At 35.6% G+C, this 23275-nt stretch overlaps 1 protein-coding gene across 3 annotated transcripts in view; it reads left to right on the plus strand.

The window, feature by feature from the left end:
• Window positions 1-23275, plus strand: part of ITPR2 (inositol 1,4,5-trisphosphate receptor type 2) — a 472019-nt gene that overhangs the window by 363147 nt on the left and 85597 nt on the right. For all 3 annotated transcript variants that reach the window (XM_025455430.3, XM_025455431.3, XM_049102671.1), the window contains 4 exons: window positions 1289-1396; window positions 6047-6239; window positions 8928-9053; window positions 20354-20529. In XM_025455430.3, the coding sequence (XP_025311215.1) occupies window positions 1289-1396; window positions 6047-6239; window positions 8928-9053; window positions 20354-20529 (603 nt within the window). The remainder of the gene's footprint in view (window positions 1-1288; window positions 1397-6046; window positions 6240-8927; window positions 9054-20353; window positions 20530-23275) is intronic.

The following is a 23275-nucleotide window of genomic DNA, read 5'->3' on the forward strand; positions in this document are numbered from 1 at the left end:
TATCATTTTCTAGGTACATTAGTAAGTGCTCTGTGCCTCAGTTTCCTCATCTATACAATGAGGATAATGCCAGTGGCTACCTCAGGATTTCCTCAAAGGATCGAATGAGAGATCAAGTACTTAAGTGTTCAGGATAGTGACTGGCACAGAGTAAGAGATAGGAATGGTGCCAGGAATAAAAGAATTATATGGAAATTCTTTGTTCTTAGAAGCCTTCAGAGAACTTGAGGCATAAATAGAATATCTGAAAGGTTAAAGACCTTGCAGAGTTTCAGGAATTGTTCAAGACAGCCATAAAAGTGGCATGCGAAGGCAATGTGTAGTAGTTATCTACAAAGTGAGAAAACTAGCTAACAAATGTCATAAACATTCAAATGAGAGAGAGAGATTACTTCTATCAATGACAGTTTAAGATTATTTGTGGTGAAATTTTTGTCCTTTAAATGCCCAGTTCCAATTACAATAAAATTGAGATAAAATGCCAATTTTGACATGTGAATATTCAAAAGCATAGGACTTTAGTACAAATTGCTAATGTAGAGCTTTGATTAGATGCCATAATAGAAATTCTTCTGAAATATAAATACCTATTTATTTATGTATATAAGAAGCTGCCTTTTATACTGGTGCTGCTACCTACTGAAGTATCACGCTACTGATCAAGTTTTAGATGTGCATGTAGTTTAAATTTATTATAGGTAGTATCAGTTATGTATCTCTGTGGGTTTTTCTTCTTCCTAGCATGATCATACATTTATCTAAGATATAAATTTAATCAAGAAATATTAATTGAGGGGCTCCCTGGGTGGCTCAGCGGTTTGGCGCCTGCCTTTGGCCCAGGGAGTGATCCTGGAGTCCTGGGATCAAGTCCCACGTCGGGCTCCTGGCATGGAGCCTGCTTCTCCTTCCTCCTGTGTCTCTGCCCCTCTCTCTCTCTCTCTGTCTATCATAAATAAATAAATAAATAAATAAATAAATAAATAAATAAATCTTTAAAAAAAAGAAATATTAATTGAGCAACTATTCTGGGCAAGCCACAGTCTTCTCATGCTAGGAACATATATATTGCCAAAAGGAAAATGTAAGATTGATATAGTAATAATAGCTGATCTTCATGATTTCATTATTTATTCCTTTCAAATGGACATGCTTTCCTGAAGTGTAATTAATCAGCATTAACCCCAGAACTGTGAAGCTCTGTAGACAAGTGGACAAAGTAATTTCAAAATTTGACCCCAGAAAAGGGAGAAAAAATGGCCTAAACCTCTGCCCTTCTCTTTCCCTCTAGTTGGCCCGTCACAACAAACTCTTACAGCAGATGCTCAAACCAGGATCGGATCCAGATGATGGGGATGAAGCCTTAAAATATTATGCCAACCACACTGCACAGATAGAGGTAACCATCTATTATTTCTTGAAGGGATAAACTGTGAAAATATATGCTCACTTTCTATTTCAGATCATTTTCATAACTGTTTCCTAAAACAATGAAGCAGAATTAAAAAATAGAAAGTGTAAAAGATTTTTTTTACCAAAAGATAAAATTTTTTTTTTTTACCAAAAGATTTTTTTACCAAAAGATAAAATTTTACCAAAAGATAAAATGTGAGGAGTGATCTGTAAGAAATCGAGGTCCATATCTTTCAAGTGGTCTTTATTTTTTGGCCAGAACTCTATGTAAGTTTTCTTTTGTAATTGATGTTATTTTTATTTTGTGTTGGTCACGGAAGCAATCATTGCAGAGCAGCGATGCTTTAATGGAAAGATTATAATAGAAACTGTCATGCAAGAAAAGCTTTCTCTGTAAAAACTATAAAAGGCTTGTTTAAAAAGAGATCTCTGTGTAAGACAATGTTCAAAAGTGTGGAAAACACTATCAAGTGTTCATAGCGATAGCATAAACCTGGAGTACTTTAGCAGCTCCCATTTTCAGTACGCAGTAATTGACCTCCCCGCCCCCTGCCATGAAATATTATTTAATAGCTGTTGGCAGTTCAGGAGGGGAAGGTCAACATGGACTTATCATTATGTGTTGTGAGACCCATCTGGCTGTCATTTACTAGCTCTGGTATCATTTTGACACTAGTTGGCAGAGCTAATCAAGCAGAAGTGAGCAGAGTAGTTGACGCTTGTCACTCGTGATTTACATTCATACATTTATTCACTTTGGCGGATATTTTTTAGTTTACAGCAAAATGCATGATGGGTATCACTGCTATTAACTCTCAGGATATATAATCACTATACCTTGCTGTTTGCTATTGCCAAATGTTTGGAATAATGAACATGTCACAAAGTGAATCTCTTGCCCACATTTATAAACATTAACAATACTGCAGCTTTGGTAGGAGACTCAACCTAGTGGAACCCATGAGCTGGACCAGCAGCAAAAATTGTGCTTATTGCATCAGATGCTTAGAAACTGAGAGGCTGGCTGCCTCAGAAAGCTGGAGAAGTTGATGTAGGCTTATAACCAAACCACTAAGATTCTGAGGAAGGTCCTAGAAGCCATGGTACAAAGCTACACAATTAGAAGAGATAGTACTGGCAGTGGGGGGGGAGGGTGGGAGTGAGCCAGAGGAAGGCTTCAGTTAACACCTGTGTGAGAGGAGCTGGGGCTGTTGTTTGAAATTGGACTTTTCTTGATTCCCAATGATGAGGAAGATTTCACTGTAAATACACAAATTTGGTAAGTGTTTGCAGATCATTCACTCTCTATCAGTTATATACACATACAGAAGATAATTCCACGCAGTAAGTGCATAAACAAAGGGCCAAGGAAATGTAGAGAAAACAGAAATTAACTATGCCTGGCGTATTTCAGGATGGATTTCACAGAGACAGTTGCCATAAAGACTATATTAAAGATTGAGTAGAAGTTTCTCTATTTAAGATTTGGAGAATACTTTCGGATAGAAGTAAATGAAGGGAAAGTGTGAAAGAACATATGGAGAGAGGTAACTCTTCAAAAGATTACTCTAGTGATGTTGGAGAAAGGATTGGAAAAGAGAATGGGGCATGGGATGCAGATAGATCAGATGAAAGATATTTTTATAGAAAATAAAGTTGCCTTTTCATTTTGTTGATGGTTTCCTTTGTTGTGCAAAGCTTTTTAGTTTGATATTTGTTTATTTTTGCTTCTGTTGTCTTTATGTTTGACTGGTGTCAGATTGATTGATTTTTAAGATTTTATTTATTTATTCATGAGAAGACACCAAGAGAGAGGCAGAGACACAGGCAGAGGAGACACAGGCAGGCCCCCTGTGAGGAGCCCCATGTGGGACTTGATCCCGGGACCCCAGGATCACATCCTGAGCTGAAGGCAGACTCTCAACCACTGAGCTATACCCAGGTGTCCCATGGTGTCAGATTTAAATAATTACCTTTAAGACCTAAGTCAGGACTTACTGCTTGTTTTCTTTTAGGAGTTTTTAATGGTTTCGGGTCTTATATATAAGTCTGGTCCATTTTGAATTAATTTTTACGAGTTTTTTTGTAAGGTAGTGGTCGTTTCATTCTTTTGCATGTAGCTGTCCAATTTTTCCAAAACCGTTTATTGAAAAGGCTATTATTTCTCCATTGTGTATGTTCCGTTCCTTTGTGATCAGTTAATTGGCAATTTATGTACTGGCCTTTCTTTTCTGTTCCATTGATTTGTGTTTCTGTTTTTATGCCAATACCACACTGTTTGATTACTATAGCTTTGTAATATGGGTTGAAATCAGGGTGTGTGATACCTCCAACTTTGCTTTTCTTTCTCAAAATTGCTTTGACTATTTGGGATCTTTAATGGTTCCATACAAATGTTAGGACTGTTTGTTCTTTTTTCTTAAGGACTCTGTCCTGTTTTGAAAAATGCCATTGGGATTTTGACAGAGATTGCGAATCTGTATATTGCTTTCAGTAGTATGGATACTTTAAAAATATTAGTTCTTCCAATCCATGGGCATGAAATATTCTCCATTTACTTGTAGCTTCTTCAATTTCTTTCATTAATAGCTTATAATTTTTAATATATAGATCTTTTGCCACCTTACTTAAATTTATTCTCAGGTATTGTATTCTTTTTGATGCAATTTGAAACAATTGCTTTTTTATTTTTCTGATAGTTCATTATTGAATATAGAAATACAACAGATTTTTGTGTATTGATTTTTATATCATGCCACTTTACTGAATTTGTTTATTATTTCTAACAGTTTTTTGATGGAATCTTTAGGGTTTTCCATACCTATTATGTCATCTAGACATAGTGACTGTTTTACTTGTTTTTTTCCAATTTGGATGCCTTTTATTTCTTTTTCTTGACTAATCGCTCTGGCTAGGACTTCCAATAATATGTTGAATAAAAGTGGTAAGTGGTAACATTGTCTTGTTACTGTTCTTAGAGGAAGAGCTTTCAGCTCTGCAGTGTTGAGTATGATGTTAGCTGTGACCCTATCATATGTGGCCTTTATGTTGAGATACATTCCTTTTATACCCACTTTGTTGAGAATTTTTATCATAAAAGATTTTGAATTTTCTCAAATGCTTTTTCTGCATCTATTGAGATGATTATGTCATTTTAACCCTTCATTTTGTTACTTTGTTTTATTACATTACTGATTTGTGGATGTTGAAACATCTTTGCATCCCTGGAATACATCCCACTTGATTGTGGCATAGAAACACTATTTCTTAAATGCATCCAAGATTTTTTGTTTGTTTGACACTGTTAGACCAAGCAAACCTTTTTTCTTCCTTATAATAGCAAATAGGTCCAGTTTTTCTTTTGTACAATTGATTTCTTTAACCTATGTTCAGGAATTTTATTTATCACTATGAAATTTCATTTTGTGTGTTTTATGATAGTATCCTCCTATGTAGTTTGCATATTTAATATATTATTTAGAATAGCTTCAATTACAAGTAACAGAACACCAGATTGACAGTTGTTTGAACAATAAAAATATTTGATTGTCCCACATAAAAGGAAGTTTGCAGGTACCAGTAGTTCTACAGTTGATTCAGTGATTCAATGATGTCCTTAAACATGCAGGTCTTTCCCATCTTTCCCTAGGTCTTCCTTATTATGCTGATGATATGTCACCTTATGGTTGCAAAATGGCTGCCAGTGTTTTAGGCATTCTGCACTTATACTACCTTTTGTTCTAAGTGGGAAGAAAGATGATACAAGCCAAAGGAAGAGTTTTTGTGCTGTATATTTAGTTTTTTGTTGTTACTATTTTGTCTCATGTGACTCTCTGCCTTTACCTGATTCCCTTTCTCCCCATCACCAGGATTTTTCTACTTATGCCTCATTTCCTGGAACTAGGTCACACGCTTGCCAGTATAGCAGCCCATGGTAAAGGGGAATAGGATGACCCTTTTGGCTTAGACCAATCCTGATACAGTCTTGAGGGCTTGTTACGTAGGGAATTTCTGTGAAAATATTTAGCCTGTTTTTGTTTTGTTTAGTCTAACATTAAACTGTCACAAATACCAAATAAGACAAGTTCAAAATAATAAATAGTTACATCTGGTTATATACTTGAAAGTAAATGATAAAAATATGTTTTGCCAAAAGTAGGAAAACATTTTAATGATACAAAACATCTTTTTCTGCAGAACTCAGGGCACATCATGTTGAGTAGTATGTCATTTGGTCCCCAACAGCAATAGCTCTTTTTAGGAAGACCAAGCTAAGAATATGATACAGATATAGCAAGTTCTGTGTTTAAGCTTATGTAGCCAATCACTTAGTTCTTAGTTCTCAATGTAGTTGATGAAAATGAAAATGGGTGGCAAAAGTCTAATGTTAGTCCAGAAAAAATAAATATTTTGGGCTTTATCATTTATCACATATTCATGATACACTCATCAGTTAATTTTTCTTAAAGACAACAATGAAAAGTACATTAAGGGATTATTTTAGGTATTTCAAGCTGGCATATTTTTTCCAATCTGGATTCATAAAATATCATTCATAAACTTGTACTAGAAACAAAAAAATACTCCAAGACTGAAGTATCCAAAGGCTAAAACAAATGCAAATTAATATTTTCAGATTGTTCGGCATGATAGGACAATGGAACAGATAGTTTTTCCTGTCCCCAATATATGTGAATACCTCACTCGAGAATCCAAGTTCCGTGTGTTCAATACAACTGAAAGGGATGAACAAGGAAGTAAAGTGAATGACTTTTTCCAGCAAACAGAAGATCTCTACAATGAAATGAAGTGGCAGAAGAAAATCAGGAGTAAGTGCAATAAACTAAAATGGTTACTTTTGAGCAAAATGGTAGATAAATTGGTACTTTGGAATACATAACAGCATTCACTTAAATTGGTTTTTAATTTCTTACCATCTGATGTTACTGAAGTCACTTGTAGGCTTAAGAAGGTAAGCTCAGTCTACATCTGGGTGGGAGCTGAGACACCTGTGGCTTAATAAAAACAGAAGACTAATTAGATCATCTTTTAGTACTGATCGTATAGTTTTATAAACATTATGAAATACAAGGTTGCAGCTGTGTGTTTCAACTGCTGAACAGCTGCAGGTTTACAGGCCTTGAATAGGTTCTGACTGGCCTTAACAATCAGTGAATGGGATGGAGAGACATAAGCACTAGCACACTTGCTCTCTCTTGTCTTATGATCTTACACGTGGGTAGACGGTTGAATGTTTTCTTGAAAGTCATTCTTTCAACATATCTTTACCTCATCAAATCAGACTAAAAATTCTGTGACATTTCTATTCACATAAAGCAATGTTACAACTTTACTGTTAAAAATTAGTATGATGTTTAAAAAGAAAGTAGTATGATGCTCCCATTATTTACACCTCAGGGATCAAGTCTACTTGGAAATACTGTTTTCAAACTTTAAAAATTTAAAGTTATTAAAATTTACTTTCCCAGATAAGGCATATCATGAGTAGGGAGAAAGTCTTGATTAGATCTTTTCGATTTTGGGGGGAAGTTTCCCAGGCAAGCAGGCCTCTGTTCTCAGTACCTCTATTCAACATTGCTTCTAGTTTTCTAGAAACTTTAATGAGTGTGGTTTATGAATTTGAGTGGAGCTTGAGACACACCATCTTTGGGTAGAAGATTGTGGTGTGCATTGTTAGGCTTTCTTATCAGAATATTCAAAAAAAATTAAGAAATGACTCTCCCTTAGCATTTTGCCATGTTGCACCTTACGGAATTCAGGGAAAATTTTGAGCGCCCAGAATACATATTTGAAGACTCAATAGTTTTAATTGGGACATTTGAAAAGCACACATTTTATCCTAGTCAAAAGTAAGTTGAATAAGGAACTAGTGCTTGTGGGATTTGTTCTTTTTTGAATAAATATCTTAGCATTTACTAGAAAACAAATCTTAAAATAATTTCCAATGTACATCTTACATTTAAAATTTGGAAGCAACTTACTAGGAGTTATACATAGAACTAATTCATTAGATGGATATACTACACATATATGCATCATCTTATAATTTTGTTTTAATGTTCTGCTTTTTAAAATGAAGACCCCTAATTCAGAAATGATGGAGATGCAGATGTTTACAATGTAACATACATTAGTCAACTAAACACCATGGCAAATCACAGCCTATTCCTTTGTTGGATGCTTCATTCTAAGAGAAGGAAAATAACATACTGAAGGGAAGTGCAGTTTAGAAGTAAGCAGAAGATCCCAGATTGGAATTCACAGAACATAATTGGAAAAGTTTATCATTTCTATTTGAAATTTGATGTGCCTTTCCCCCTCAAGTAACTCCAATATTTTATCTACTGTTTAGATAGTAAAAGTTAAGAATGGACAAGACCTGGAAAAGTCATGTAGTCAAATCTGTATGCATTGAATATCTATTCAATTGTTTAGAGGAGGTAGAAAGAACCGATTTTTGGTTAGCATCAACTATGTTCAGTACATGAATTTACTAATTCATTTCTGAAGACAAATATGGAATGGACTCTCTTTTCTGAAAATATTCAGTAAAGCCTCTCCTACTTAGTACTATTGTATCTTTCACATTTTTTCTGCTGTTACAAACCCAAGTGCTTAGGAAACATTAAGGTTTAAAACTTAAGATATCATAAATCACTGGTTCCCAGTAAGCAATTCTATGCTGTGCTGTTAAGTTTCAGAATTTCAGGTAACTGACTGGGTTGTAGGAATTTTTGTCAGACATGTATTTGGCTTGGGCTTTTTATTTGACTGTAAAGAATGGGAGTGGTACCAATTTATCAATATTACTGGATTACAAGATGATATATACTATTTTATTAAGGAGGGCACCAGGCAGCCACTAATCTGTCTTTCCCCTAATCAGCCTAGGGATGTATTAGAGAGAATTATTACAGAATCACTTTTTCTGACCATGGTTAGCAATTGCAAAATTAGTCATCTTTTAACCATGGCTTAGGTGTAAATCGGCTAAAGAATAAAGAAGGAATTGATGAGGAAATTAAAACAAGATGAAATCAGAGAGAGAGACAAACCATAAGACTCTTAACTCTAGGAAACAAACTGAGGGCTGCTGGAGAAGGTAGGGGAAAGGAGTAACTGAGTGATGAGTATTAAGGAGAGCATGTGATATAATTAAAGACCACTGAGTGTTATATACAACCGATGAATCACTGAACTCTACCTCTGAAATTAATAATACACTATATGTTAATTAAGTTTAAATAAAAAAAAGAAAAAGAAAATATATTTTTTCCTCAAAAAAAAAAAAAAAAGGAATGAAGGAATCAAATAGAAAACTTCCTTATGGTATTGATTATATAAACTTTCTTAAGTCGTTTTGAATATTTATCTAAATATGCTTTTATACTACCTTACAAAAACACATTTGGTAAAATGTTATTTCAGTAGCGTTCATATGTTGAAACCAAAATTAATTATTCTTTTTTGTCCCATTACAACTTTTTGCTTACTAGATAACCCTGCACTGTTCTGGTTCTCAAGGCACATATCCCTCTGGGGGAGCATATCCTTCAACTTGGCTGTGTTCATCAACTTAGCTGTTGCTCTTTTCTACCCATTTGGGGATGATGGAGATGAAGGCAAGTGCTTGTTTTTCTTTAAATGATAAATATTTTAAAGTTCTAAAAACAATACTCTTGATAATACATTCCTTGGCTATATAGAGCTTCAAAATAAAAATAATGTAATTCTTGTAAAATAAATTTTTCTGTAATCATTAAAGTAGAGAATGGTGATAAGTAGATTTAGTCAGGAAACTGGTCAAGAGAAATGTTAGTTTTCAAAAAGGTCATATACAGAAGAGCTATTAGTATATGCTATACTGGCCGACAAGGCAATGAACAATAATTATTATATCTACCTGATTAATATTACTGAAAGCATTTTTAATATGGTTTCTCAAAATAAGAAAATGAGAAGTGCCAAAATATTTAGTGTGTTACCTTAAATAGTGGAGTTTATATTCCCTCTTCCTTGCTTCCTGTCTTATCTAAGGTTTTTATAACGAGCACAAGTAGACTCTGAAAAAAAATTTTTTAATGTACAGCATAGGACAGAATATGATCATAGAGAATATCTTAGATCTTAGATTAGAAAGCTAATTCTTGTTTCCAATCTAAGAGTCTCTACATGGGTGACTGACTGAAATTAATATTACTATAATAATAAATGAAGTTTTACAAAAGCAAAGAAGAGAAACTGTCCCATTTTAAGTGAAATGAGAAGTAAAGGTGAAATATGCTAAAGGGTGGGACCATGGGAATCAAGTTTTTTTTTAAGTCTGGCAAAGTGCATGGGAAAATATATTACAGCCTTGGTATACAATCTGGTAAGTACCTTCAAAATGTGAGTGGCAAGAATGATTTGAAGGAAAAGATGAAACACATCAGCAAACTTGAATCACAAATTGCTTTCGTATCTCACCTGTAGGACTGTTTTAAGAATTTAAGGAAATACTCTATAGGTAAAGCATTTAGAATAGTGCCTGGTATGCATTCTGTGAAGCTTTCTTATTGTTGATGTCACTGTCATTACAAAGTCAATATTAATACGACAGAGGGAAGCCCAGTGAAAATGATAGTATGATGAGAACAATAGGTATTTAAGCCTGTTTCCGATGAACTAGAGGTGAGCATGAAGGGAAATAGGAGTCCAGGAGCCATTTGCTATTTCAAAGCTCCATTACAGGTAATAGACATCAAAAGTCTTAATCTTTAGGTATAATATGAATGGTTATAAAAAAGTTTGATTTTGTAGAAGGCATGCCAAGTGCTGAAAGAAGAATACTAGGCAGTGGAAGAGTTGTGTGATGAGTTAAAGAGCAAATGAAAACAGAAAATATTTGGCCATCCATTGTGGGAAGTTGCAGATACAGCAGGAAGTGGAAACAGCTTTCTTTTCACTGTGTTTAGTCTTATTTAGTGATGATAGCCCTCTTGGCACAGAAGAATGTAACTCTTGTAAGGAGAGAAGTCCAGCATGAAATGATAAATTAGTATCATCTGTGCCAGGACGTTAAGAGTAAATTGTAGAGTCCCAGCTAATAGAAGCATAAAGTCTTAGATATGGAAGCAATTCTGGAGATCATCTAATATCAAATCCTCATTTGACAGATAAAGAGATGGAATCCAAGAGGGGCTAACAAATGGTAGATCTTAGAGTAGAAGGTTAACTCTTTTGTTTCCAATCCAACAATTTACTACATAGATAATTGGGTTGGAAGCATATAGATGATAGGAAGAGAACAAATCTTCATACAGAATATAATTTTTTCTGAGTTCCATTCCATGATATCCCTTACTTGACCACTAGAGCCAATGTATATAGCCTCTGCTGCCACCTATTGTACGTGAACTATAATGGTATGGGTAATGCCACCCCTCTAGACATTTACCTTTTACTCATTCAGGAGAAAGTAAAACACCTGATACACTTTTGATATTTGTCTAGTAACAGTCACAGTAGTAATATTGATAGTAATAACAGCAGCTGATATTGTTGACCATTTAGATTGGGTCAAGCAGAATGCTAAGCACTTCCCATACATAATTTCATTTACTCTTCCTGACAATCCTATAAAGTAAGCACTTCATCTTTATGGATGAAGATCTGAGGCTCGAGAAGATTTTCCCAATAATTCAGGAGTTGATATGTCCATAAATATGTATTTTTTTAACAAGCTTCTGAAGTATTGCTGATGCAGCTGCTCATTGAGCAAGCCCTTGAAACCACACATGTAGTAGGGTTTGGAGTAAGCCTGCAGCATCAGAGAGAAATAGGACTAACAGTAATAACCAAGATGGAGGCTCAATCTTAGGTATGTGCGTTGGGTGGGAGGCGCTGGCTCTAAGAGAGAAGAGAAGGCATGAGCGGCCATTTTGGCAATATGGAATCCCAAAGTCATGTTTAGGTAATCTAATTACAGTTCAGATGAGTTATTCATTTTCAAGTCTATGAATACAGTTAAAATTTTAGCCAGGATTAGCTCAGTCTCTAACCTTCAGTTGTACACTATGCATAGCTAGGAAGACTGAGAAAACAAAGTCAAAACTAAGAAGCATACTTGGATATCAGAACTGTCTGAAGTTCTCTAATGCTGGATTTTGTCAAAGTTTGAATGACTGCTTGCCAGGAGCACTTTGAGGTGATTTAAAGGTGGATTAGTTGAGCATTAACATTCCTTCCAAAAAGTACTAAAAAATGATGGAGACATGTCAAAGAACACAAGACCCAACTTGAAAGACCTCCCAGTGACATCTGCAGAAATTTTGAGAAAACAGTAAGTATTGACAATAATACAAAAGAACACATACAAAAAAATAAGAATCCAGGAGCCCATATGTGTTGTGAGAGGAGAAACCTCCTCCTTACAATAGTATTCTGATTAATAAATATAGAAGGAATGATGGAAATAGAACATCACCATTTGGCAAACAGCACGTAGTTAAGAATCATCAGTGGATGCTAAAATTAATAGGTGAATGTTAGATGAAAAAGTATAATGAGAAACAGGATATTGATATAGTTTCAAAGTATTTCACCCAACATACTTACTAATTACAAGAGGGTAAGTAGTAATCATAATATGGATAAATCACTTTAAGTGATCAACGTTAATGTACCAGTAATGAGACACAGCAACATTGAGTGCCTCTTGATATGATACACTGACATGAGGATGGTATCATGTACCAAAAATATGTAAATTGAGGAAATTTTAGACAACAAACTCAAAATGAAGGACATTTTTCAAAATAATTGGTCAGTAATCATTTGGCTTATGAAAAGATAACAATAGAGGAATGGTTCAAAGTAAAAGAAATTAAAGAAACATGACAACTGATGCACTATGTGACCCTGGTAAGAAAAAGGATATTAATTGGGGAATTGATGAACTTTGAATAAGACCTATAGACTAGGTAAAAGTGATGTATCATAATAAAACATGTAGGAATAAACTTAACCAAGGAGGTGAAAGACCTGCACTCTCTGAAAGGTATAAAACACTGATAAAAGAAATTGAAGATGACACAAAAAAATGGAAAGATATTCCGTGCTCACAGATCGAAAGAAACAATATTGTTAAAATGTCAATACTGCCCAAAGCAATCTGCAGATTTAAAGCAGCCCTATCAAAATACCAACATCAGAGCCTAGGTGATTCAGTCAGTTAAGCTCTGCCTTTGACTTAGGTCATGATCTCAAGGTTCTGGTGTTGAGCCCCACATTGCGCTCTCTGCTCAGCAGGGAGTCTGCTTCTCCCCCACCCCCCCCCCCCGTGTGCTCTCTTTGTCTCTCTTTCTCTTGCTCTCTCTCTCAAATAAATAAATATTTTTTTTAATTTTTATTTATTTATGATAGTCACACAGAGAGAGAGAGAGAGAGAGAGGCAGAGGGAGAAGCAGGCTCCATGCACCGGGAGCCCGACGCGGGACTCGATCCCGGGTCTCCAGGATCGTGCCCTGGGCCAAAGGCAGGCGCCAAACCACTGCGCCACCCAGGGATCCCTCAAATAAATAAATCTTAAAAAAAAATACCAACATCATATTTCACAGAACTAGAACAAATAATCCTAAAATTTGTATGGGACCACGAGAAGATCCTGAAGAGCCAAAGCAGTCTTGAGAAAGAAGCACAAAAATGAAGGTATCACAATCCCAGATTTCAAGTTATACTACAAAGCTGTATAATCAAAACAGTATGGTACTGGCACAAAAGGAAGACACATAGATAGATGGAACAGAAAAGAGAGCTCAGAAATAAGCCCACACTTTTACGGTCAATTAGTCCTTGACAAAGGAGGCAAAAATATGCAGTGGGAAAAAGAAAAGAAAATCTCTTCAACAAATGGTCCTGGGAAAATGGCCAACTACTTGCAAAAGAATAAAACTGGACCACTTTCTTATACTATACACACACAAAAAAAACCCAAAATTAATTAAAGATCTAAATGTGAGATCTAACACTCCTAGAAGAAAATATAGGCAGTAATTCCTTTGATACCGGCCATTGAAACATTTTTCCAGAAATGTATCCTCAGGCAAGGAAAACAAAAACAAAATTAAACTATTGAGACTACTCCAAAATAAAAAGCTTTTACATAGCTAAAGGAAACCATCAACAACCTACTGAATAGGAGAAGATATTTGCAAATGATATGTATATCCAAAGGGGTTAATATCCCAAATATATAAAAACTCAAAATATTTTTATTTATATATCAAAATATATGAACAACTCCACACCAAAAAAACCCAATCCAGTTAAAAAATGGGCAAGGATGTGAATATATATTTTTCCAAGGAAGATATCCAGATGGCCAACAGACATATGAAAAGATACTGAACATTACTAATCATCAGGGAAATGCAAATTAAAACCACAATGAGATATCATTTTACACCTGTGAGAATGGCTAAAATCCAAACCACAAGAAGTAGCAAGTGCTGGCAAGGATGTGGAGAAAAAGGAACCCTTGTGCACTGTTGGTGGGAATGCAAATTGGTGTAGCCACTGTGGAAAATAGTGTGGAAGTTCCTTAAAAAATTAAAAATAGAGTTACCATATGATCCAGTAATTTACTGAGTATTCATCCTGAGAAAAGGAACACACTAATTTGAAAAGATATATGCACCCCTATGTTTATTTCAGCATTATTTGCAATAGCCAAAATCAAGATATGGAAGCATCGCAAGTGTCCATCCATAGATGAATGGATAAGTGAAATAAGTCAGAGAAAGACAAATACAGTATGATTTCACTCATATGCGGAATTTAAGAAACAAAATAAATGAACACATGAAGGAAAAAAGACAAAAAGACAGCCTCTTTTTCTAAAACGATGTATTTATTTGAGAGAGTGTGTGTGCAGTGGGGGAATGGGGCAGGAGCAGAGGGAGAGAAAGAATCTTAAGCAGACTTCCTGCTGAGCACCGAGCCAGGTTGGGGCTCGATTGATCTCACAACCCTGAGATCATGACCTGAGCCAAAATTAAGGCTTGGACACTTAATCGACTGAGCCACCCAGGTGCCCCTGCCCCCAAAAACCACATCTTTAAATAAGAACAAACTGGTGGCTGCCAGAGGGCAGGAGGGTGGAGGCGGGGGGCAGGGGGAGGGATGAATGAAATAGATCAAGGAGATTAAGATAAGTACACTTATATTTTTTGTTGTTTTTTTGTTTATTTATTTATTATTTTTATTGGAGTTTGATCTGCCAACATATAGCATATCACCCAGTGCTCATCCCGTCAAGTGCCCCCCTCAGTGCCCGTCACCCAATCACCACATCCCCCCGCCCACCTCCCCTTCCACTACCCTTTGTTCATCTCCCAGAGTTAGGAGTCTCTCATGTTTTGTCACCCTCTCTGATATTTCCCACTCATCTTCTCTCCTTTCCCCTATAATCCCTTTCACTATTATTTATATTCCCCAAATGAATGAGACCATATAATGTTTGTCCTTCTCCGATTGACTTACTTCACTCAGCATAATACCCTCCAGTTCCATCCACGTTGAAGCAAATGGTGGGTATTTGTCGTTTCTAATGGCTGAGGAATATTCCATCATATACATAGACCACATCTTCTTTATCCATTCATCTTTCAATGGACACCGAGGCTCCTTCCACAGTTTGGCTATTGTGGACATTGCTGCTATGAACATTGATGAGCACTGAGCAGTGTATAAAATTGTTGAATCATCACGTTGTTCATCTGAAACTAATATAATGCTGCATATTAATTCTACTTCAATTTTAGAAAAGATAAAAATAGCGTATCATACTACTTTCTTGATATTGATCATTATAATGTGGTTATGTAAGGTGGAATACAGGTGAGGGGTATATAGTAACTTTGCATTATATTTGCAACTCTTACGTAAATCTGAAAGTGTTTTGAAATGAGAAGTTAAAAAAGAAGGAATAAATAAATTTGATGATTCTGTCCAACCTTAAAGTCCTGGATTCTGGATATAGATGTTAATCATGAAATCACCCGGTAAATCCTTGGCCAAAAAAAAAAAAATTTGGTCAGAATGAGCCACCTTTTCAACCCCAGTACTACAGGCTGCTCCTGTAGTCTGTGGCCACTGTGGCAGTGAGGACAGAGGGATTGGCAGAGGCTTTGGGCTGCGTACGCTTTCTCCAGGCACATTTTCCAGCCTGATCACACAGAAGCTGGAAATTACTTAGATCTGGTTCACTGTTGGGTTGTAATATTGACTGAGAGAGCATTGTCTCCTTTTGACCAGAATAGCGTCATTTAATAACTAAAAGGAGATACTTGAGGAGAAGGTGATTTTCAGAGCATCAGCTTGTAGCACACTCCCTCCCCGACCCCCACTGTAGATGGTTGTCTTTCATTGCCAGGCTTTGAAGAGCTCAGTTTGCCTTTTTCTTTTTTTTTCTTTTTCTTTTTTTGTTGAGGAAAAACATTATGCAGCTGTTTTTTATTCATAACACCTTAGTTTCGTGTAAATATATTGCTTTAAATGTGGTTGAGGATCTGTATAGGATTCAAGAACAGGGGGGCAGCCCGGTGGCCCAGTGGTTTAGCGCCACCTTCACCCTGGGACGTGATCCTGGAGAACCAGGATCACGTCCCAGGTCAGGCTCCCTGCGTGGAGCCTGCTACCCTCTCTGCCTCTCTCTCTCTCTCTCTTTCTCTGTGTGTCTCTCATGAATAAAAACAATAAAATATTTTTTTAAAAAAGGATTCAGGAACAAGGGAGAATAGCAACGACAATCTTCAAACATTGAAAACAAAGAAATTCTTTTTTTTCCTTTCACTAAATACAGCTTTCCCATAGACTTCCCTAGACTGGTCTGCAGTCTGTGAGAGGAAAAGAGGCTTCGGGCATTCTGAAGAGACTGCAGTGTAAGCTACAGGCCCAAGCAGAAGGCTGAAACCCTGACCTCAGTCCATCTCAGGCACATTCTGGGAGCAGAAGCAGATTCTCCAACATTTCCTAGTGTTCCTTCCTTTTCATCACTCACATTTCCCCTTCCCTGGCTAACTAATTCAGTGCCATAACAATCCCCTCACTGCCTTTCCTGATTATGTTGTCCTGTAGAGGGCACCTGACAGGAATGTGTGGCTTCTGCTTTGGTTGGAAAGGCAGCTGGACTAGCTCCTGAGAGCCTGAACAGTAGGGAGGTGCCAAGGAAGGCCCCTCAGGGCAACTGAAAGGCCTGGTACACCCAAAGAAAGAGCACTACTGACCTTTGGGAAATGGAGGACCTCTTGGCCTGAGGCTGTCAACTCTTGAGGGCAGTTCCAGTTGGCCTCTCCTTTATCCCACACAATTCAACCTGATACCTGGGCTCTAGGAAACTCATAGTTAGATGTAATAATGAAAAAAGTTCATGCACAACACTTTTTAGGCCATTCTAAATATGTTTTGCCCTCTTCTCATTTCTTCTTTACCAGTTTTGGAAGGGAAGCTGTCCCCCCCCACCCCTTGACCTTTCCCAATGATATGGATTGATTCTGATTGGTCATTTCCCACCAGGAATCACTGGCCACTGATGCCAGGTTTCCCAAGGGAGTGAGCTCATTCCTCATTTATTCAGGAATGCAGGGTTTATTTGTGTGGCTATAGGTTTGGGTTTGGGTTTCTTTGTTTGGTTGATCAGTTTATTTATTTAACATATGCTTCTCTAAAAAGGAAACTTGTTGCCCAAAGTTGAAGAATGAAGTTACGGTGGTTTTAGCTGCTAGAGAACATCCTAGACGTCCATTCAGAAGTTGAACATTTGCCATGCCAACTGTCCCTGCCCAGTTTGGCAAAGTGCAGAAAATTGCTGCCATGTGAATTTTTTATATCCAGAGAGCATATGACTTTTTTTTTAATCAGGTTCAAATTTAGAGTGCAATTCTTTTTTTCCCTCAAGTGCTTTGTGTTAAAGAAAATTAAGTTCTTCAAGGTGATTTAAATTCATTCAACTTAATAACAACCATTGATGAAGTGTGGTGATGTGCCAGGCACTGTATGAGGCCCTAGAGACATAGAAGCTAGTAGAGCTGTCCTTGTTTTCAAAGAGTGCATGATCTAGTTAAGAGAGGAAGAAATGAGTAAGGCACAATATAGTAAAGACTATCCATGGATTTATGGATGGATGTCTACTTTAGCTGGATTGAGGTAGGGGAAAGAAGGAAGTCTTAGGAGGTTACATGGGAGGCAAAAAAAATGGAGAGAAGGTAGGAAGCACCATGTTCTGTACAGTGAACTATAAACAAGTCATGGGAGGTGGATAGGAGAGTTCCATTATATGAATTGAACCAAGGTCTCCAAATTTGCTGTTTGAATTTTCTTCCATAAAGGACAAATTTCATACCTTCTGAGATTTGAAAATATGTAGAGCGAATTCTAAAAAATTTTTCCATTATTAAAGTAACAATGCTTATTATAGAAAATAGATACAAATATAAAGTATTAGAAAGAGTCCCCTCTCCCATCCTTGGTAGGTAAAAACTGGTTTGACAAACCATACTCTCTTCTTTAGAGTTTATCAGAGTTTCAGTGTTTTGTTTTTGACATTAGGTCTTCAGCTAAAAATCAATGTGACCATTCTTTTAGAAAATGTTTATAAATTATTGACAACTGACAATTGGGAATATTTGTCAATAGTCATTTTAAATAACTTTTAAGTTTATTAATTTCACAAATACGTATTTAGCATTAAACTACATGCAAGGTACAATATTAGATGATCTTTGAGTTCTTTCTACAAAGGGATCAAGTGCCCAACTTTAAATGCATGGTTATAATTTAGGGGAAATCTTGGCAAGCCAAATATTGCCTAGGAAAGAATAGTCAAGATGTGGTTAGCTTATTAGGCATTAATAACAATGAGCAGTATAACTATCAGTGTCAATGCTAGGACTTGTAAAATAACATCACACCAAGACACTGCTTGTAATTCTATACTGAAGAGTCCAATGACTGGCTAAAAGTCATTAAATGTGCAGGTGCTGGAAGTTTTAGTAAACTTAAGAGTGAACCTCTACAAGTTGATGAATTTATAACTGGAGGTTTAGATATTTACTCAAAATGAGCTCACAGATTATGTTTTTGTTTATTCATTTGATCTGTAAGTATTTACTTGTTGCTACATGCCACATACAATAGGTCCAGAGATGATCCTCACTCTTAAAGTTTACATTGTGATGGCATCCAAATAAGCATGAGAGAAAGTCGACGGTCTTATTCTCTCCATGGCTCTTTGAGATCTGTGAAGTCAGGGCAGTTGGTGGTCAGGCTATGTTTTGGTAGACACAAAGTGCTTGTAAACCAACATTGTAATAAACATGAGTTGGGTACCCATTTTGTTAGCATTGTCAGAGGATGGGAATTAAGGTAATTTCTAGAGAAATGTATTCCTTTTCTTTCTCCATCCCCAAAATCATCAGGGCATAAATTTGGTGAGCGAGTGGGGCTCCTGGGTGGCTCAGTTGCTTAAGAATCTGACTTCAGCTCAGGTCACGATCTCAAGGTCCTGAGACGGAGCCCCACATCAGCTCCTCACCTTGCCATGCTCCCCCTCTCTCTCCCTCTTTCTCTCACAAATGAATAAATGAATAAATATATAAATAAATGAATAAATTTGGTAAAGGAGTTAGATCAGATCTCTCCCCAATGGTCTTTCATCACTTTGCTTGAGACAACATAAGAACAAACATTGCAAAAATAAACATATCTAAGCTAATGCTGTTTGCTACCTGACTTGTTTTGTTTTGTTTTTTAATGTCTGACAGGTTCTTCCTACCTACTTTTGATCTATTAGCACTCACTATGAACTAAAGGCTTACACAGAATTCGATAAAGGAATTCAGATAATCCCAGGATTTCAATGATAATACAGAAATGCTACACACCAAAGCACTTGTGGTAGTTTGCATGCAGAAGTGAATTTTATAAATAATAAAAACTGGCCAAAAGAAATAACTAGTGGAAAATCTCCATTTTGTTGTTTCCCCTGTGACTTCATTAGCCAATAGGCATGTGTTTGAGGTCCTATAGCTGATATAATCAGCCCAAGAATGTTGCCCCTTACTTTACTTCTGCAAATACAGCCCCACATGACCTTCAACCGGGGATTCCTTGAATCTACAGTCAGTGTAAACATCAATGAATTTTTGTAAAAAAGGAGATATATTTTTAAACTTCTTTTGGGCAATTTCTACAGAAATTTTGATGTAATGGGGTTCATTTTTTAAGTATTTGGAACCTTTGCTTTCTGATGATTTTTGTTTTGCTTTGTGATGATTTAAAAGCTCAACATTTTTTTTTAGGACTTAAGTTGGCTTTCCAATACAGACACTCATACATATACACATACATCATATACATTTATACACATGTATGTTTTAACAGGAAAAGCTTGTGTCTGTTTTATTAAAGACTGGGTATTTCACATTCTGAATTCTTTAGAAGAATCTGTGATATAGAAACTTCATAACAATAGAACAAGACAAGGTATGAATTCAGTGACAAAATCCTTGGTTTCCCATGATTTAACTGTATGTTTAACAGTCATTAACCATAAATTTTGAATTAAAGTTCCCAGTTGAGATCATCTAGCAGAAGTATTTAACATATAACTCTCATAGGAGAGAGAGATGAACAGTTCTGAGTTAATGGAAGCTACATGAACTAGTGAGTATTTAAACATCCTGAAAATAATCACAAACTTTCTGGAAATGTAATAATGAGTAATGTGTTCAGAGACATTTCCTCTAAATATACAGCGTGTAGAGTGGGTTGTTATGAAATTCAGTGTCTTGGGTTTGACTTGCTATATAAAGTAGAGTGGCAAATATTTTAACATTTTCTAGCTTTGTTCTAGGTAAAAATAAACATCTTCCACATTTTACAGGTACACTTTCTCCATTGTTCTCAGTCCTTCTTTGGATAGCAGTTGCAATCTGCACATCTATGCTGTTTTTCTTCTCCAAGCCTGTGGGTATTCGGCCATTTCTTGTGTCAATAATGCTCAGATCGATATATACAATAGGTCTTGGGCCTACGTTAATACTTCTTGGTGCAGCTAATGTAAGTATTTTATTTAGCTTTGTCCTTTTGTAAATTAAGTGACAGTGTACTAAGTGTAAAAATGTAGCTATATATTTTAATTCATGTATACATAGTAAATTCTCGTTTATTGTGAACTCCAATTAACAAGAGTTTAATTTGTACATTTGTAATTTCAGAGAAAGAAAAAAAATGACAAGCAAAAATTTCATATATTTAAGAAAGTCTGAGGCATGACCCAGTTCTGAATCAATTTAATCCAGTTCAGTTTAATGCTTTCTGTATCCTATACCCAGTTACTGACAGAAATGATTCTAAGCCACGGCTCATATCCTAACGTGACTTCTAAATCACCCAAGAAAGACTAAATTATAGTCGGTAGAGTTTTAGAAGTGAGTACTTTTTATAAAATGACCAAAGAAAAAGGATTGCTAGATGGTAAAATATGAAATTTGGCTCTTTTTATGTCATCCAAACCCACAAATTTGTGAAGGCATAGATGAGATTAATATTTTTTTCACTAAATTTTAAAGTATTAGAACAAAGGAGCATATTTCAAAACCTCAGTTAAGTAAGTTGAGAATAAATAAGCCTGAGCACTATTCCAAATAGCAATAATTGACCCAAGAGATAAAATTTTAAATAGACCAGACAGCTTTCTGCATGGCATATCCATAAGGGGATAATAAGAGAAGGGTAAATCATCAGCTTAATGAAAGAAAAAATATCCAGGTAAACAAATAAATATTGCTAATATGTCTACTGAATGCCTAAAGCACTATCTATATCTTTATAGGGTTTCTAACATAGTGTCCTATATTCTGGTATCTGCATATATACTTTATCTCCCCTACTATATTATACAACCCTTAAGGATAATGATTGATCATCCAATGTCTTAGAATATCATTGGTACCCGACAAATATTCTTAAATAAATTAGCTAATGAGTGAGTGAATGAATGAGTGAAAAATTATCTTTGTATTCTTTGTATTTTCTTTGTATTTACAAGTGCTTTGTATGTGAGATACGTGGCAAGTATTTATTAAAAATGAATAAATGAAATAACCAGTCAAACTTTTGAGAATTGTAACACTGAACTAGGATGACCAAGTCTGTGTTTCTGACCACTATTATATTATACTTCTTTGAAAATTCAACATGATGTATATGATAGCTCTTAGAGGACTAGAACTTTCAAATTACCGGTTATTCCTCAATCACTGTTAAAAAAGGGAAGTGTACTATACATGCAAAGAGGTCTATCAGTAAAGAATTCTATCAAGTACCAAATATAGGATTCCTAAGTTTCTTGAGGGCAGAGGTTGTCACATTCATAGATATAATCCTGCCATCTTCACTCCCAACTTCATTTTTCTCCCACTTAATACTAGCACTTAAAAATTCAAAAACCCTTTACACGAACCAAACTTGCACTTTGAATGTTTTGGAAACCAAGCTAATTGAGGAATCATCATGTATTTATCTAAATTTTTCTAGCCCTATTAGGTAACTTGAGTTTGGTAAGTCCAGCTTATTATTAAAAAATACATTGAATATTGAGCCAAATTATTGGAAGAAGCAAATAATGTTCATAAACTGGCAGCTGGTCCTCAATAAGACATTAATTCCAGAGAGAGAATCCAAGTTTGATAAGTTGAAATAATAGCTAGATAGAGTTGGGCCAGAAATAACAAGTATTTATTCAGCTTCTGTTATCTGATAGACATTGAAAATACCAAGAAGTAGAGGATGTGGTTTTTGCCATACAGAAGCTTCAAGAATATATAAAGAGATAAGGAAAAACATTTTAATGTCTGTTGGGGAAGCCAAAAACATTTGGAGTTATTTCTCTTTAACCCCCTTAGGGGACAGAATAAAAAATAACCTCTTCCTGGTTTGGTGAGAATAGTTCCACCATAGGAAATAATAATTCATGTAAGAGGCAAGTTTTATACTTTAATTCCTTCATGAGAAGAAATATACATGGAAATATATCTTTCTTATTAACTGTATGAATCTGTGGGTACTCTCATATCTCTCAAAGCATAGAAAATCCATTTGCACAGCCCCGAAATGTACATTATGATTTGCCAGTTCAGGACATTTTGACAAAGAAAATAATCAACTTTAATTTGGAACGAACAAATTGGATAGAATAGTTGTGATTTTGATAATATAGGAAATTCATAGTTTTATCTATAGTTTTGATAGTGTCCAGATTAATAAAATGTTTTAGCAAATAATTATTTACCTTCACTTTTGATATAATGAGCTTATTACAAAACTCTCCATAACTTACCATTTCCCAGGGGCAAGAAAAAATTAAATGAAAACATAAATCAGTTACTTTTGGTAACCTAGGATTTAATATATTTATTAATTTATACTTAAAAGTTTGCACTGTATGGCAGGCAAAACTATAGGTGCTGAAATTATGGGTATCAGAAGCAGGAAAACAAATGAAAATAGCTACCTGATAGTTAAGCCTTAATGAGAATCAGAATTCTAGACCATTAGCAAATCGAGCCTCTGCATTTCATTTTTCTCATCAGTGAAATGAAGATGTTAAAACCTAGTCTGCACTCACCAGTTCTTGAGAAGATTAGTGTGAAGGTTTAGAGCAGAGCAATAATAGTGATGATATAAAAAAAATACTGATGATATAATAGCAACAAAGGCTACCATTTATTAAGCTCCTAATATGTGAAGTACAATTTAATTGTGAAACATTGGCATCATGATCATAAAAGTATTTGTATTTTGG

The sequence above is a fragment of the Canis lupus genome, chromosome 27 (assembly GCF_003254725.2).
Source record: "Canis lupus dingo isolate Sandy chromosome 27, ASM325472v2, whole genome shotgun sequence".
NCBI classification, from domain to species: Eukaryota; Metazoa; Chordata; class Mammalia; order Carnivora; family Canidae; genus Canis; species Canis lupus.